The sequence below is a fragment of the Thunnus thynnus genome, chromosome 2, assembly GCF_963924715.1.
Source record: "Thunnus thynnus chromosome 2, fThuThy2.1, whole genome shotgun sequence".
Classification (NCBI taxonomy): Eukaryota; Metazoa; Chordata; class Actinopteri; order Scombriformes; family Scombridae; genus Thunnus; species Thunnus thynnus.
The window spans coordinates 22,250,718-22,268,125 of NC_089518.1; the positions used below are offsets into that span (position 1 = coordinate 22,250,718).

The following is a 17,408-nucleotide window of genomic DNA, read 5'->3' on the forward strand; positions in this document are numbered from 1 at the left end:
TCATAGTCGACTGCGATGTTGTGTGTGTGTGTGCGTGTTGACAGACATTTGTTTTTTTCCTCTTTTACCTTTCATACTATTCTTTAGGATCAGTTAAATCAGAACATGACGCTCACGTCCCTCATGACAGCTGAATAGATGTGAGAGGTCTGTGTGAGGTGGCAAGTAAAAACTGGTCATCATCACGCCTGGAAGCAAGCACACAGTTTGTTGAATTTCTGAGAAAAGAACGCTAACTTTAGCTACATCTGGCAAACTGCGGGTTGTTGTCAAACTTTGTGTTGTATAGCAACAAGAATGACTTAATGCTGGTGGATTTTTATCTGTTGCTGTCTATGTGTAACAAGCGGCGCCAACAGCTGCGCTTTGAATGTAGGCAGGAGGGAAAAAAGCAAGTACGTGATTACTGCATACAGCTCTCTGAAATAACGCGTTTGGATGCACCAGCACCTACTGTGCTGTATTTTCAGTGATGTTCCTTGTGCCTGCAAACTTTTAAATATCGCCCATTACAGAGCATCCATCCTACGTACCACAGATTTTAAACACGACAAATATAATTGCGGAAAATCCAGTCTTTTCTGCGTCAGATATCCTTTTGTTAAACAGATAAAAAGTAGTTACAGAACTTTATGTGTTTGTGTTTCTGAGCTTCTTTCTTTCTCTACCTGATAGTTGAAACTAGTCCACTAAAAATCAAAGCTTGACATGTGCGTTTGGTTCATGGCAAAGCTTTAGATGGCAGGGTTTTGTGATCAGTGTGTTAATAACTCGGTCTTCATGGATATGATGAGTCTGTGGGTGTTCAATCAAATGTCTTCTCTTGTATTTACTTATATATGTGTTTGTGTGTGTGTGTGTGTGTGTCTGTGTGTGTGTTTTCCCTTAAGAAACTAGGGAAAACTAGACAAAGCTTCTCTTATCCGTCATTGACTTCGAAAGAATGTAATCGTTATTTTTAATATTGGTCTCGGAATGTATCTTGGCAGCAATGAATATACGCCACTGGCCCGCCATTTAGTTTAATCAATTAATTAATCATTAAATATCTTTCTTTTTTTCCCCAAAAAACCAGACATACACATTGAAAACTGCGTAAAACTTAACTGAAATTGGAATTTAAAAAAAGAAAGAAATGATAGTTATCCTGATTCACAAAGAGCCAGCAAATATAAGATGTTTACTTTGCTTGTTGACGCAGGGACAAAACACACACACCTGTGCTTTTACGCCCTCAGATATGTACCACAAAGAGTTAAATGTGAGTTTTAGAGGCTGTATCCTTTTGAAACCTTTAGAAAGTTAAAAGGTAAATTTGAATAAGTACTGTGTGCGAGTGTTTTCACTATTATCCATTGCACAAAATGTTATATGGTTCTGGTTGAAACACAGAGAGATCCCAGAGTGACTGTGACACAGATGTGTAGAAAATGGAAAATACAGGCAAACACAAAGACTGGAAAGACAGCCAGACAGACGATTTTATGGATTAGTGGAGTGAAGTGACCTGAGTGAGGACTGTTGAAGCGTTTTGAAAGAGGGAGCCAGAGGTTTGGCTCATTAACTGTGATAAAGGGGCCCATCACTGATTTGCAGACATTTAATATGTTATACTTCAACCCACTGTTTCACTTGTGTTAACTTTTCTGTAAACCTGGGGGTCATTTCAGCTGGACGGAGAATAAAACGAATGTTTTCACATCTATACTCTACTACACATAATATAAATATCAATGTCTGAAATGGATATGATTCAAAAAGAAATTTCTCATTATAAATGTATTTTCAGTGTATGCTGTACTATGTATTATAGAAATAGGTTTTGTAAAACTGTTAATAGCAGCTGAACTGTGAGATTTGTGAAGTGAAGAAGGTTAAAATCCTTTTAAAGTTAGATGTCGTGAACAGAAGTGTTGTTGATGTAAAGGAATAGTTCAGTGTTTTGGGAAATATTGTCGAGTGAGATGAGAAGATTGACATCTCTCTCATGTCTGTACGGTAAATATAAAGCTAGGCTACTGAAAGTGGCTTGTTAGCTTAGACTGGAAACAGCTAGCCAGAGTCCGTCCAAAGGTAACAAAATCCACTCACCTGCACCTTTAAAGCTCACACATATCTGGTTTGGTCCGGACTATTTGCCCGAGCGCAATCACTGCTCTAGGCCAAAAATGTTTGTTACCTTTGGGCAGAGCCAGGCTAAGCAGTTTCCCCCTGTTTCCAGTCTTTATGCTAAGCTAAGCTATCTGGCTGCTAGGCTAAGTCTAGCTTCATATTTACCACACAGAAATAAAGGTGCTTCATTCTAACTTTCTGCAAGAAAGCGGATAAACGTATTTCCTAAAATTACAGCAATTCCTTTACACTGTTCTGACTTCAACTTTCTATAGTTTGTGGAAATCCAGATGCAACTGTATAGCATGAAATTCTGGGAGAGATTGAGGGTAAAGAAGTTATATCAGGGATTTCTGCTCATGAGTTTTTTTCATGTAGTTCTGAAGCTGCCACTCAGGGATGTTGGAGTACATTACTGGAATGCCTCGATATTTTTTTTAAGCCTTTGACCATGATATTATCTAAATGTTAACCTGAAATAATCAGGTTACGGTGAAAAGGATTTTCCTCTGTCTGAGTGCTTCCTTGGACTTTGAAACTTCACAGTGTCTTCCCCGGGGGTTTCGATAGCTAGATGCTGGGTTTCCATGGCAGCGGTCAGAGCTGTTTCCGGGGGGTGTTGTGATGCAGATGTTCTCTGCAGGAGGTGTGCGTGTGTGTGAGTGTGTTTGTGCCGATCTAGAAAGTGATGTTTTTGAGGAGGCGGTGGACGCAAACACACTTATGTTTGTTTACGCTGGTCGCTGACCCGAGCCGATTGTCACCACTGCAGTTACTGGTGGAATGTTACCCTGGTGTGTGTGTGTGTGTGTGTGTGTGTGTGTGTGTGTGTGTGTGTGTGTGTGTGTGTGTGAGAAGCTGTTAGTCATATGAGTAGTGTAATGTATTGCTAATCTTGGACATTATTTCAGCTATCATTGTGTTTATGTCTGTGTCTGTGCTTGGGGAGAACAGCGCTTGTACGCTCCGCTCAGAGCACGTCCAGAAAACGTCCAAAAAAGATCAATCAAACTGTTACATTTGTGTTTTTACATCCTCACTGAGGTTCTTCAAACATATTTGTCTGGACAGATTTACATCTTATTCTGTAGTCTGTTAGGCCTACGAGGGGAAAAAAAAACAGAAATTGTTGAAATATTTGCAGTGTCTGCTGCATTTGTAACACTTATTACCCTTAAACCATTTTGTTTAGCGTTGCTTCAAGAGGAATGTACACATTTATAAGTCAAAATGTGTGTTTACGTGTAAATGTCCTTGTTTTCTACCTCAAAAGCTGCATGTTTATCTGGTAGTTTGTGTGTGCTCTCCTGCTCATGTATACATTTGCCCGTGTTAACCTTGATATCATCTGTGTGTGTGTGTGTGTGTGTTTAGATTTGTGTAATAAGCTGTTCATTCCTGCTCTCTCCTCAGACACGGGACACGGTGTGCGGGTGAAGTTGCTGCAGCCGCAAACAACTCCCACTGCATTGTGGGAATTGCCTATAATGCCAGAATAGGAGGTGAGTGATGATTAGTCATATCTGTCTGGTTCCTGAACAGCTTTTGACACATCTCTGTTTATTCAGCAGATGTATGTCGTGGCTTATGTTTAGTGTAATTAACCTACTAATGTATGACATGTGAAAGGATGCTGACGGCAACCGTTACTGAACATTTATTTTTCTGCTCCCGGCTTCAATGCTATATTGAAATCTGTCTAGTTCACACAGTAAATTCATCACAGATATTCAGCACACTGTATATTTAGTACATTTCATCAATTATTCCAGTTATTCCGCAAACCTGATTTAACTAAAAATTGGTGTTCAGTGATTGATCGTGCCCTTATATCGTCACGGTGATGTACGACTGCCTCTGTGTACTTACATTCTGATGAAAGCAATATGTGATGGATGCTTTACATTGAAGAGGAACAAAGAATTTTAAATGAGTATAACTTGTCATGCTTATAGATACAGTGACTGTATTGATAAATCATGTGTTAGTGGGACAAGCATACCAACATGGAAATATGAATTAATTTATTGATTAGCCTAATTAATTACTTGATTATACTGACTGTGTTTAATTAATTATGGTAATTATCGCAGGACATTATGGAGATTGGCTGCCTGTGAAACTTTTTCTTCCAGTTCTGTGGAAACACATTGGAGACAGATCAAACTTTGCTTTGTGCATATGTTATTTCTATGTTCTTTGTGTATCAGGCGTGCGCATGCTGGACGGAGATGTAACAGACATGGTGGAGGCCAAATCTCTGAGCCTCCAGCCACAGCACATCGACATCTACAGCGCCAGCTGGGGACCTGATGACGACGGAAAGACTGTGGATGGACCAGCGTCTCTGGCCAGGCAGGCCTTCGAGAATGGCATCCGCACGGTGGGCACATGCACGCAAACACATTTACATCCAGAAACGTGTGAAAATAAACGTGTGCTTCATTGCTCAGCCAAGACTTTGACATTGGTATTCATACGGTGAGAAAAGATATGAACACACACACTCCGAGCAGATGTGTTTGTTTCATGCTCACGTACTCGTATCCCAAAGTCCTTTCTGGCTATCTCTACCTGTGAAACACATGCATCTGTGTGTGTGTGTGTGAAGCTCATATACTCATATCCCAAACTCCTTTCTGACTATCTCTACCTGTGAAGCTCCTCCGGACATTAGAGAAAAGCTCTGCTATATTAGCATATATTAATTTACATATTCATAGCTTATTTTGCATAATGACAAGCTGGCGCTGTGTTGTTTGGTTGAGTAGAGTGAAAAAGCTTTAACAGAGGTTAACAGGGGTGAAGTCATTTATTGGTCACATCTCACACATTCACAAAGTTTGCTACAACTGGCCTGCTGCCATTCGGTAAGTAGATGTGCACCTTTGAGGAGGTGAGACAGAGATCCAGGTGGACGGAGAGGCTGAGGGCCTGTGGCATGTTACGAGAAAGAGAAACAGAAAGAGACAGAGACAGAGAAAAGAAAGGGAGGAACAGGTTGGCAGTGTGAGTAGAAGAGAGTCCCAGTCGCTCCTGACAGGCTGGCCTTTTAAGATGACAGAGGTGATGGAGATATCTGTCCAACTGGTACGAGTTGTGTGTGTGTGTGTGTGTGTGTGTGTGTGTGTGTGTGTGTGTGTGTGTGAAGCTGAGTGGAGATGGCATGCTTGTGAGTGCGGCATGTACCTATGTGACACTCTGGAGAGACAGTTTATCACAGAAAGCTGGGGTGTTAGAGATAGCACTGACAGCTGAGGGTTGCAGTCTGGCCACTGCTGCTGTGTGTATGTATATCTTCTCTTTGACGTGCTTTTTTTCTTAGACTTTTCTCTTTTCTGGCTTTTTTTGTTATATGAAAGGAAGTGAGGAATTGTGTGCCTCTACTGCATGTTTTTTTTTTTTTTAACATTTTTTCTCTCTAATGACTGTTGAAAATGAGGCCAACTCTGTTTATGTGTTTTCATGTTTTTTTTTCATGTTTTTAGGGCATTTTAGGACTATAACTAATCATCAATTGTTCGATTTTGTCTTTTATTAATTGATGAATCGGTTAGTCAATGAACTGTTTGAAAATAGTCATGCATGCCCATCACTTTTTCCCAGAACGCAAGAAGACTGCTGAAAATTGCTTGTTTTGATAAAACAAGAGCCTGAAAGCCAAATTTACACTGATCTAAAACAGAAAAAGCAGCAAATGCTCACATTTGAGAAGCTGAAATATGTAAATATTTGGAGATTTTCCTGGATAAATCACTTTTAATTCATTTTCTGACATCTGACAAATTGATTTGAGACTGTGATAATCAGTCATGTGACTCAGATGTATTTATCACACCTGTGAGTACTCAGCAGTTGTACTGAGTGAACCTGAAGAAGCTACAGGCGAAACGCGTTGTTCGCTCTTAATAAAGTCACAGTAAAGTCATTACAGTGTGCGATGGTTAATTTTGACCGACCAGCACCTGTCTGACAATACTGGCTGTGCATGGAGAGTTCTGTCCTTTTGATTTGAGTATTTGTTTGAACAACAAAACATTCATCCTTTTTTTCCGATCTCTTGCTGATGACGGCCGTCCATCAGTTTCACCTCTCTCGTTCATGCTCTATCCCCCTCCTCATCCTCTCTACTGACTCTTACCTCTCCCTCTCATTCTTTGTCCCCTCCTTTCTTTTGCTAACTGCTCTTCAAAGCGCTCTCCATCACTCTCATCTGTCAGCATTTGCTCTTGTCTGATCCCCCTCTCACTCAGAGGGCTCCACTTGCTTATCGCTGCCTGACAGAAGCCCCCTTTTGAAGAACTCCATTCCACCTTTTATCCTCATATCATTGTGTGTGTGTGTGTGTTTCAAAGCGTGTGGATGAGTGTTTTTTGAGTGTGTATCTTGACAAACAGTGTGAATTGCTGTGTCAGTCAGTTCGTCAAATGTCTTTTTCGCTGACTCCTGGCTGAACTTTGCCTTCATAACTCGGGCGGTCATCACCAGCGCTGTGACTCCCTTTGGGCCTGCGTTTAGATCATTTTCAACTCAGCCAATTCAGGAAGTACAATGTCTAATTGAAATAGTGAAAGGCATTTGGCCGGAGATGGTTTAAATTGAAAAATAACTGAAACTGAATACTGTTCTAGTAAATGAATCGGTGTCTTTATTCACACTTTGGGTCGATTAAGTGCACTCGCTCTGAGCTGGCTCTGGCCTCTCAATTAGCAAGATCCTCTGAATACATCAGGGATACATTTTTTTATGTGCTGTGTAACCTCCTCTGGAAACCTAGATTTGAATATTAAACATCTGCCTGGCTGCACATGTAATGGGCCTCAGTTATAACAAATGTCCATATGTGTGCAGTGTTCAGCCAAAACTTGATAAAATGCAAAACATGCACATAAAATCGTTGTTAAAACGCAGTCTTACTTTCTGTTAAAATGCTTAGTTTATTTATATGATCTGTAAGACAAACTCTTTATGCAAACTTCTCATACAATATTTGTAGCTCTACTGCTTTGCTTCCTTTCAAAATTGTACATGATCAAGTCTAACTTAAACTTTGAGAAAAATTGAGAAAACTGGATGTGCAGGAGCGATAAACAAAAATAATCAGACAAAATAAAAAGAGTAAACACAAGGTATCAACCATAAGAATATAACAAATTGGAAAAAATGAAAGAAATAAAACAGACTAGGCAGATAGACTGCAACAACAGCACAACATAAATAAAAATAAATAGGGGTCAAAGATGAGAAAATGACTTTATGGTAACAGTACGTTTCAAGAGAGATTTAAAAGTTGATACGGCTCCATCAACCTGACTTCCTGTAGGCAGGATGTTCCAAGATAAACAGGACTAAAAAAACATACAGAGAAATGATTTTATCCTTTTCAACTCATTTGTCAGTAGCATATACGAGCAATCTTCCTCCTTCCTCCCATTGAAAAAAAATAAAGCCAAAGTCAAGTTCCAGATGTTATGCAATGAAATGAACTATTCAGAAAAACATGCATCTTTCTAACTAATGTCCTGTAGCTGACTTATTACTAATAAATGTGACAGTATTCAGTTAGTTCCAGTAACAGATTAAGCCTGATGCCAGTCAGTAAATGAATTAGTCTCCTCTGCTGCAATGTCACTGATGTGAGGAGAGACAGGAATTCACCTCAGTCCGACATGGAAAAAAACTCACTAACACAACATGGCATCCGGCAATGCCAACTTTTCAAAGGGAAACATTATGGTTACTGAGCTTAGATCAGATCTCATCAGATCTGTTGCCAGACACTCATAGGACTGCCGAGGACTTAAACTGCCTTTCTGCTTACTGATCTTTTCCGGCACTTTCGCTGTTGCCAGTATTGATCTTTTCATGTTTTATATATAGTGATGTCTGAACCCTGAACACATAACCTGTCACTCCCCCCTTCTGACAAACAGTTAAAAGTGTGCCAAAACAAAGTCCGATGAGCAGTAAGTGAGCTCTGAGCGCTAAAACAAATCTGCACCCTCTTACTGGATCCTCTCTGCATCTTTTCCTGTCAGGGGAGGAAAGGACGCGGCTCCATCTTCGTGTGGGCTTCAGGCAACGGCGGTCGCAGCAGAGATCACTGCTCCTGTGACGGCTACACCAACTCCATCTACACCATCTCCATCTCCAGCACGGCCGAGAGTGGACGCAAGCCTTGGTACTTGGAGGAATGCTCGTCCACACTGACCACCACCTACAGCAGCGGGGAGAACTACGACCGAAAGATTGTAAGAATGGGAGTGAGTGTGTGTGTGTGTGTGTGAGTGTGTGAGTGTGTGTGTGTGTGTGTGTGTGTGTGTGTGTGTGTGGTCGATTTATGACAACCGCTACTGAACGTGTACACACACAGTAATTCTTGACAGGGGCACTCATGGCCTAATTTTCGTCTTCCTCACTAATGTCCAAGCTTTATCTGTGGTGTTTTGTGCTTAATTAAAATTTGGACAAGGTTTAAGTTTTTCCCCTTGAAACGTGAGCTCAAAAAAATTGAAAAATTTGCACATTAGATCATTTAAGGGCACAGAATGGTACAACTTGGCGTTAACTTGGCCTTGCGTGTGTTTGTGGGTCCAGTGGAGCGACCTGGTTTGACCCAAATCGACCAAATCCCTCCCATGATCCACTGGGATGGACGGTGACAGTTGGCCACTGTGAGCTAACTTGTCTGGCGGCGTCTTGCTACATTCCTCGCACTGATGCTACAGATGGACACACACACGTGTGCAGAAACACACACATACACACACATACACACATTCTTTACAGTTTCCCTCTGGCTTTGTACTCTTAGAGTAGAACCTCATATATCTGAATGTCAGTCAAATCTTCTTGAGCACATAATGTCCTGTCTACTCTTATGCTACTGGACCACTTTCACTCTTTACCAAAGCATTTCACATTCAGTGTGTGTGTTTCAGATAATCCCTCAAACTTTTTGGTCCAGCAACAGTCCTTTGATGAGGGCTCAGACTGGAAGTTGGCCAAACTTTTCTTGGCTGACTGACTGTCAAGCTGTCTGACTAAAGTCCGTACAATTAAAGCGAACACACAGCGCTTTAACAACACGTTTTACTACTTCTTACTCTTTGTCCTTTGTTTCTCCTTGGGCACTGAATCGTTTCCTTGAGTTCTTTGGGAAACTGGTGATTTGTGTACTTGAGTGTGAGTGTCTGTATGTGTTTTATCTGTAGTGAGGCAGTGTATCAAAGCTGGAATGTGACTTTCAGGTGTATTAAATCCTCCTGATCCTCATGACTTCAATCTCTGTCTCCGTGTCTGTCTGTTTTTCTTTCTCCCTCTCTGCCTGCCATCACTGTCACTGTCACTACTCTCTTCCTCTCCCCTCACCTCTTCCCTTTTCATGCCTTTTTTTTAAACTTTTCATCCCCTCATCTCCCTTTCCTCTACTTTCTATTTACTATCTTGTATTACCCTTCTCTCCTCTATCCGCAGATCACAACAGACCTAAGACATCGGTGTACAGACAGTCACACGGGGACATCAGCCTCGGCTCCCATGGCTGCTGCCATTATTGCTCTGGCTCTGGAGGCAAAGTAAGATCCACTTAACTTCATCCCTTCACTTCATCCTTTTGCCCCTTGCTTACCTTCTAATGCCCCCTTGTTCTCTGGCCTCATTGATCTATAAGGGGAACACGTGTAGCATTTTCTTAGAAGTACATCATTGTCAAGTCAGCGGCGGAGATGCATTTGAATACTTGAAAAAGCTATCTTTGTTTTTAATCAGTTAATCCCTGGGACATTTGTGCAGAAACGTAGCAAGGACGTCCCGGGTTTCAGAGGATGCAACTCATATTCAGGACAACTGGACTATACATAGACACTCCCACAGGACATAGATGCTCATAAACAAGAAGTACAAGATGTGTAAACGTACCTTTGGCTGGGGAAAGTGGCTGTCAGGGGCTCAAGTATATTATCTTAGTGTACTACATTACGCACCTGTTTCCGGTCAGTTCAGGGTTTCAGCACTTACTGCAGTGAAAAGTTTACATATACTGTACTTGTAAGGGATATACTGTATATATTATGGCCACATTGGGATTATAATGGTTTCTGGAACAGAATGATTGGAAAACACACTTCCTTTGTCACTAAAACATTCACAAATTTAGTTTCTTTAACAAATTCATGGTGCGTTTCTTGAAAATACATCAAAATGTTATGGGCTGGTATTTGGTTGCATGTCCCTTTGCTCTTTTTGTCTAAATCAGCAGGGTTTTGGTAGCCATCAACAACCTTCAGGCAGAATTGTGTTTGGATCTTGCATGAACTTGTCTTTTCAGGGCAGTCCACATATTTTCAACATGGTTGAGGTCAGGAGTTTGGGAAGGCTATTCCAAAAACTTAATTTTAGCTTGATTTGGCCACCCAAAAACCACTTTTGATGTTTGTTTAGGGTCATTGTCCTGTTTGAACACCCAGCTACATCCAAGATTTTAACTTTCTAGCAGATGGTTTGATGTTGTTCTGAAAAATTCTGAGGTAATCTTCCTCATTAAATCCATCCACTTTCTTCAAAGCGGCGGTTCCTTTTGCAGCAAAACATTCCTAGATCTTGATACCACCACCACCATGTTTAACAGCAGGTGCTCAGTTTGATGACCTCACCTTTCTTCCTCCAAACATACTTCTTGTCATTGTAGCAAAATAAAACACGTTTGTTTCATCTGACCACCCTTTTTTGTTCGTCCACGTGATCAGAAACAAAGTTGATTTTGGAGCGGAAGCCTTTCAGCCCCATAACGATGTAGAACTTCCTATGTGACGCTTGTGTTTCAGCGGCATCTAAATCAAGTCTTTTAGATTCTTGGATTACATCTGACCATCCAGATCGATTGTTTCTCAGCAGAGGTTTGGTTTTTCTTCCAGACCTCAGCAGATACCACTGAACACTCTATTGGGAAGCTGCAATGTGTACATACTGTAGCCCGTCTTACATAGGGTTGAGATAATTAATTTGATATGACGATATACTGCGATACAGTCAATCAATACACTGGCACAAATATGACAGTAATGTAGTCTCGGGATCCTGAGGCAGCAGTCTGTCCTTCCTTTACTGCAGACATTTGAAATCTGAACTTTTCTGCTTTCTGGCAGTTCAGCCTTCTGCCATTTTATGGCAGTTTAAATATCAAATGATGGCATGTGGTCATGCTGCTGTATGTGCTGAAAAAAGGATATTTAACTCAGCTGCCCATAAAACTGAAGGCTCTTCATAATATAGTGAATAAATATAGAATAAGACTGATAACTGCAATTTAAAATTTACTTCTTGTTTATTTATACTTCCAATGTACACACAACAGAGGTGATGCATAGCAGATGGTTGTCTTAAAATAAATTTCTTATTTCAAAATCGTGATTCTCTAATGATTACTCCATCATTATTGGGGTCAAAAGTGACTTATAGTTACCCTGGTCTGAAATCACACAAATCATATACTTTGGATTCAGTTTGAGTTTGAGTTGCAGCAATGTTGATTGACTCAATTTCAAGCTGTCTGCAACAAGAAGGACTACCCACAAATGCTTTAGGGCTAGGGGCTTTCATGCCAAACATTTCTGTTAGAAGGGACTGAATTGCCAAATTCAAAGTAAAATGAGAAAAGTACAAAGTTTCCTCCATTGGTTTCAATGTCCTGTCTTGCCCTCATGCCTTCTAGATGCCCTGGTGATGCATAGCAGGAGCCTGCCCGCTCCTCTTTGAAATCTGTCAGTGTGCTTAATTTGCGATAAATTCATCAATTGGAAAGTGCAGGGCAGGTACAGAGACTCTGAATTGGGCTTTACCCCCATCATCACATGTTGAGCGGCTCAGTTAGCTGAGGTCACTTCATTTAACCTGGATAATCCAATCCAAATCCTCCCAGTAGAAAATATTCTCGGTTTCCTGGCAGTGCTGGTCACATAAGCCTGTTTCCTCAACAAGATTATCACACACTGCCTCTTGCTCGCCTGCTTTCTTCTCTTCTGCTGGCTCTCACTTCCTCTCTGTCGTGCTTGCTGTGCCTCCACCGCTGTCACGATGGTCTCTGTTTTTTTTTTTTTTTCCTCCTCCAAGGCAAACGCTCTTTCTATCCATTCATTGAGTTTCTCACATGGATAAACTTGCATGCATGCACACGCAGGCAAAACAAGGAGAGGATGAAAGAGGGAGAGGGAAACAGTTTAGACAAATTCTGTGCAATACCGATGATATCAGCTCTTATCTGGTGAATGAAAGCGAGCAAACTTTGTGTGATAAGCGTGTCAAGACGCCATCACGCCAGACTTTACTAAACTCGTTGTTGTGAGGTCTTTTCCCTTGGTATGAGAGTGGAGTGGAACTTGTTATTTCAGAAATCTGTCCCATGCTCCATTCTCTGTAGATTATGCCAAATTTAAGATGTTTAAGTGTGTGATTTATCTCTTTATGAGCATGGCAAGCACCAACGTCTTAGGGCTTATGAAACTTTTATTTCTTTCATGTTTCCTTTTTGTCCTTGGAAGTGAAGAAATGGAAAAGTGAGTGAACATGGAGTCCTCAGTGAGGAAATTAGGTGGGATGAACAAGAAATGAGCACGGATAACCCAGCATAAGAACCTCATCTACAGGGAGGTTTTAAGAAAACCAAAGCAGGGACAGATGGATGAATAGAAACCTCTATTTCTTTTCCATTCATCTGCTTTAAAATAAATGCTAGAGAGGCAGATTTTAGAGTTTAGTGGATAATCTTCCATCACTGGACTGAACCAAGGTGAGATGGAGATGAAATGTTGCGACTTTTTGCCTCTTCATTTTTCCTCCTTCACCTCCCTCCGTGCTCTCTCCCTGCAGATTATCCCTGTGTGTTTTCGTCCATAATTACACTTGAGAGAAGCACCAAGAAACCTATGTTAGATGTTCTGATTTGCTGCTGCCTATGGTTTCCCCCCAGTATGCGTGCTGCTCCATTAATTAGTATTGGGTTGTTTATGGGAAGGCTGTCGTGGCCTAGATAACGATGCCAAAGTCACTTTTAATTAATGACCATAAAACATTTATAGAACCATAATTACACAGTGACAGTTAAGCCTATTAATATTGATCTGAACATTAATTATTCTGACTTATCATAGCACTTGTCTGTGCTACGATCCTTTTAATTATTTCTTTGCTTGATATTTTCAGCTATTAAGTGTTTTTTTTCTTCAATTGCATTTGATAAGTGCGGGTTTGGTGAGGGCGTTTGTGAATTCTGAACATGTGTAGCAACAACGTCTTGGTTTGCAGACCTGACTGTAATGATGTATTCTGGGCATCGTAGGGTTATAATATTTTGGGTTCATTGCAAGCAGAACTTCCCATAAAAAGATGTAATAATCTTTCTATTTAAAATTCTCTTTGTTTGTCTAATCTTGATCACATCCCTAACACCAGAAAGTAGTTTTTTTCCTTTAATATAACCCTAATGGCTGCAAAAAGGATGTCTGAACAGTCCATTAAGTCAATTTGAGTACTTTTCACATGCTGCATAAGCAATCTGTAAATAGACTTTTTCCTAGGTACATAATTGTTTTTTCTCATGAGAAGTTGGAGAATAACTACACCAAGGAAGAAGTCAAAGAAATTCAATGTACTTCACAACAAAAAATATATATATGCATAGAAAAATGTAATAAAAACAATACAAATATATAAAATACAAGGGAAATACAAGCAAAACCATCCGCAAAACCATCCACAAAACCAAACACAGCATCAATGATCCCTGTGCGTAGCCTATATACTCATACCATACAGCATTACTCTACAGATACACACACATACTATATGTAAAATCGCCAACATTCACAGAATAAAGTGCACGTGTGAAGGGGGCTTCAGCGTAATCTGCGAAAGTCAGCAGCTAAATGTGGGACGCAGAGACTTCTTCCAGACGTTCAGGATTTTAAAAGTCTTCTAGCGCGTTTCTGGTTTAAGAGATCACAGGAAGCTGCAAAAGAACCTGTTCTTATGAGAACTGGCTCAGCGGGCAAAAGCATAGTGTGTTCAAGGTGGACTCCTTTTTGTCGCTCTCTGTCTCCCTCTCACATCTCTAAAATGTTAAAATCAGAATGTTGGGTTACAAAACTTAAATATTAGTTTTAGGTCAACTGCTTCAGAGTTGTGCATGATCCAGTGGTCTCAGATGGCGAGGGGAGAGACATGAGGGGAGGGAGCGGAGCATCTGGCCGGCATATGAGATGGAAGGGAATCCCAGGAAACTTGGTGACCCACTTCTTCCTGGTTTTCCCCCTTTAATGTAGCGTTTGGACATCAAAGGAGTCGAGACACATGGCTGCCATCTTGTAATGGATCTCACGTGAGATCTGAGAAACTAGGGACGGATGAATGGGCATCTATGCTCTCCATCTACGCCTCCCTGTAATTTTACAGACTGTATATTACTGTGTTTTCTTTACCTTGTTTTACATTTCATCCTCTTTCTTCTTCTTTGTTTTTTTTTCACGTACTCCCCCTTTTTATCCTAAACTTTTTATGATGTTCTTTCATCCACCTATCCACCCATGCTGTCGTCTGAATTTACTCCCATAATGACGACGTCTTTTTATACATTTTCCTGCTTTCAATCATTTTTTTTCTCTCTCCATGTTCTTTTCCTCTCTCCAGAACACGATAAAAGCAACAAAATGTCATTTTCTCATCATCATTCCTGTGTTGACGTTATTGGTATTACGAGGCCTGACATTTTCATTTATGTATGTTCATATGTGTAGATTTCCATATTTGTTATTTCAAATGTATGTGAATGTCTGTATAGAGAAGCTTAAGCAGCCTTGATTTCACTTATATATTTATGTAATTCCTGCTCAGATATGCGTTTGTAGTCAGTCCCAAGTGTCTAGATATATGTATTAATGTATGTATGTGCTTGTGTGTTTTTTTTTTTCTGCTAGTCCTCTTCTGTCTTGGAGAGATGTTCAGCACATCATTGTAAAGACCTCTAGAGCCGGACATCTCAGTGCTCCTGACTGGAAGACCAATGCTGCTGGTTACAACGGTACACACACACAACCACATACAGACACACAGACTCTACATGTATATAGAGAACAATGTTTGTTTCAGAAATAAAAACAGAAAAAAACTTCTTGAGATAAAATTACATAAAACATGTGTTTGGCGAAACAGAAATCAGGGGAAACAATATTTGAAAAATATCATCAGGCGTTTCCACCTCAGTTCACACCACCTAGAGGTGATTTTCTCAACCGAGGATCAGATTGCTGCAGAATTAATTTTGATATCTTTATTAGCAATTCAACACAAGGAGACTGTTTTTAAATGAGTGAAAACTTAAATTCAGGATGGTTAAAGATCCAGAAAGAGCATTGCAAAGCTTACTTGTTACTGTTATTTTTACTGTTGTTTGGACTTATTGTAAACCGTAAAAAGTTGTGTTGTGATGAACATTATCCAACTGTTATTTAACCTTATCTACATTTCCAATTTCACCTAAATTTTCTGACTGATTACTTCAGCTTGATATTATCAGGGCCTTTGATTCACCACTTTAAATCTTACCATCTCGTGAGACACAAGACAACAGGACACAGGATAGGCCTAACTTGGCCTTCTGTTGTTAGTGATAATGCTGACGATAACGATGTCACAAGCAACGATAAAAGAAAAGCTGAATCTTTGTGTTTAACAGCTTCAGACTGGTTTTTAATTCATGACCACTTTGTAGATGATACTGTGGTTCGTTTCAGCAGATACTCTTGCAACACAGTTACATTTACAATTCATGGTGGGATAGACTGTTATGTTTGAGAGAAAGATACAAAACAGTCACAGAAAGTATTAAATCAATATGCATGATTTTGACTCCTGAATTTGTTTTCTCCAATCAAAAGATGGCTGGAATTTTTTCCTCCTGCTTAACTACTGCACAGCCAGCTGTCATCTGTCAGGGTCCATGTGGTGGTTGCTGTTTCACAACTTTGTGAATGCGTGCCTGAGTGTGTATGCATACCTGCGTGTGTGTGTGTGTGTTTGGGTGTATGTGTGTATGAGTGTGTGTGTGTGTGTGTGTGTGTGAGTGAGAGAGAAACCAAGAGAGTGAGAACTAAGGGTCAGCCAGGCTGCAGGCCCAGTGTGCCTGGAGATTTTCCAAGTGACTGTTTTTTCAAAGAGGAACTAAAGAGAAACAGAACAGGGAAGGGGGGGTGAGGGGGGTATGGAAGGAATTCATATTTGATTAGCTGTACCCATAAGTTGAGTGGTTTCCAAACTTTCTTTTTCATTTTTCGACAACTACTTCACATATTTTCAGTACTTTCATCCATCTATTTTACTGTAGAGGATACTTGTCTTAAAAAAAAACAGACTAGCTTTTTTGGATACATTTTGACACTGTAATAACCTACATAACAGTCTCTACAAGGAGCCAAAAACCAGTATAATACTAACGTATTAAAGATGGCTGCAGATATTGTCTAGAACATTTGTCACTGATTCTTAATTTGACTCCCTCTTCTTATATTATTTTTGGCTTCGTGATTACAAGATAGGGAAAGTACACAAAATCATACTCACGAGCTTAAACTATACAGAATCTTTCTTTGATAAGTCATTATTGGTATGATTGTGAGAACTGGAGTAGTCTAATCAGCTGTGTGTGTCCTACAGTCAGCCACCTGTACGGCTTTGGCCTGATGGACGCTGAGGCGATGGTGAAGGAGGCGGAGCGATGGAAGCAAGTCCCTGCTCAGCACGTCTGTGTGGAGAGCGCAGACCGACAGATCAGGTAGGACACACACACACACACACACACTCTGACACACACATATGATGTGACTTACCAGTGACCAGACCACTTGCTGAACCCACTAAAGAATGGAAAACACATCACATTCACCTAAAAACCTCATTTGAACCACAAGTCTGTTTAAGCATTTCAGTGTAGACACTAAAAACAATACACTTATATGTGATTGTTGAGCATCTCATTCCAAAACCACGGTCATTAATCTGCTGCTATAGTAGACTCTACTCCTTTGGAGAAAAGATTTTGGGTCTTGACTGCAGGGATTTACTCCAATTTAGCCGCAACAGCATTAGTGAGGTCGAGGCTCCAATGTTGGGTGTTAAGCCCTGGCTCGCAGTTGGTGTTTCAATTCATCCCAAAGGTGTTGGATGTGGTTTAACTCACCAAACTTGGAAAAACCATTTCTTCATTATCCTCGCTTTGCGCACAGTGACATGTCATATTGAAATAGGGA

General features: G+C 40.4%; 1 protein-coding gene across 4 annotated transcripts in view; it reads left to right on the forward strand.

The window, feature by feature from the left end:
• The window catches only part of pcsk5b (proprotein convertase subtilisin/kexin type 5b), a 79,852-nt gene that overhangs the window by 16,937 nt on the left and 45,507 nt on the right, over positions 1-17,408 (forward strand). For 3 of the 4 annotated variants that reach the window (XM_067611141.1, XM_067611168.1, XM_067611158.1), the window contains exons 6-11: positions 3,526-3,614; positions 4,323-4,495; positions 8,151-8,363; positions 9,589-9,689; positions 15,081-15,184; positions 16,816-16,933. In XM_067611141.1, coding sequence (XP_067467242.1) covers positions 3,526-3,614; positions 4,323-4,495; positions 8,151-8,363; positions 9,589-9,689; positions 15,081-15,184; positions 16,816-16,933 — 798 coding nt within the window. Of the gene's footprint in view, positions 1-1,989; positions 2,074-3,525; positions 3,615-4,322; positions 4,496-8,150; positions 8,364-9,588; positions 9,690-15,080; positions 15,185-16,815; positions 16,934-17,408 lie in introns of those variants that run through there. The other variant, XM_067611149.1, reaches the window with a different exon arrangement.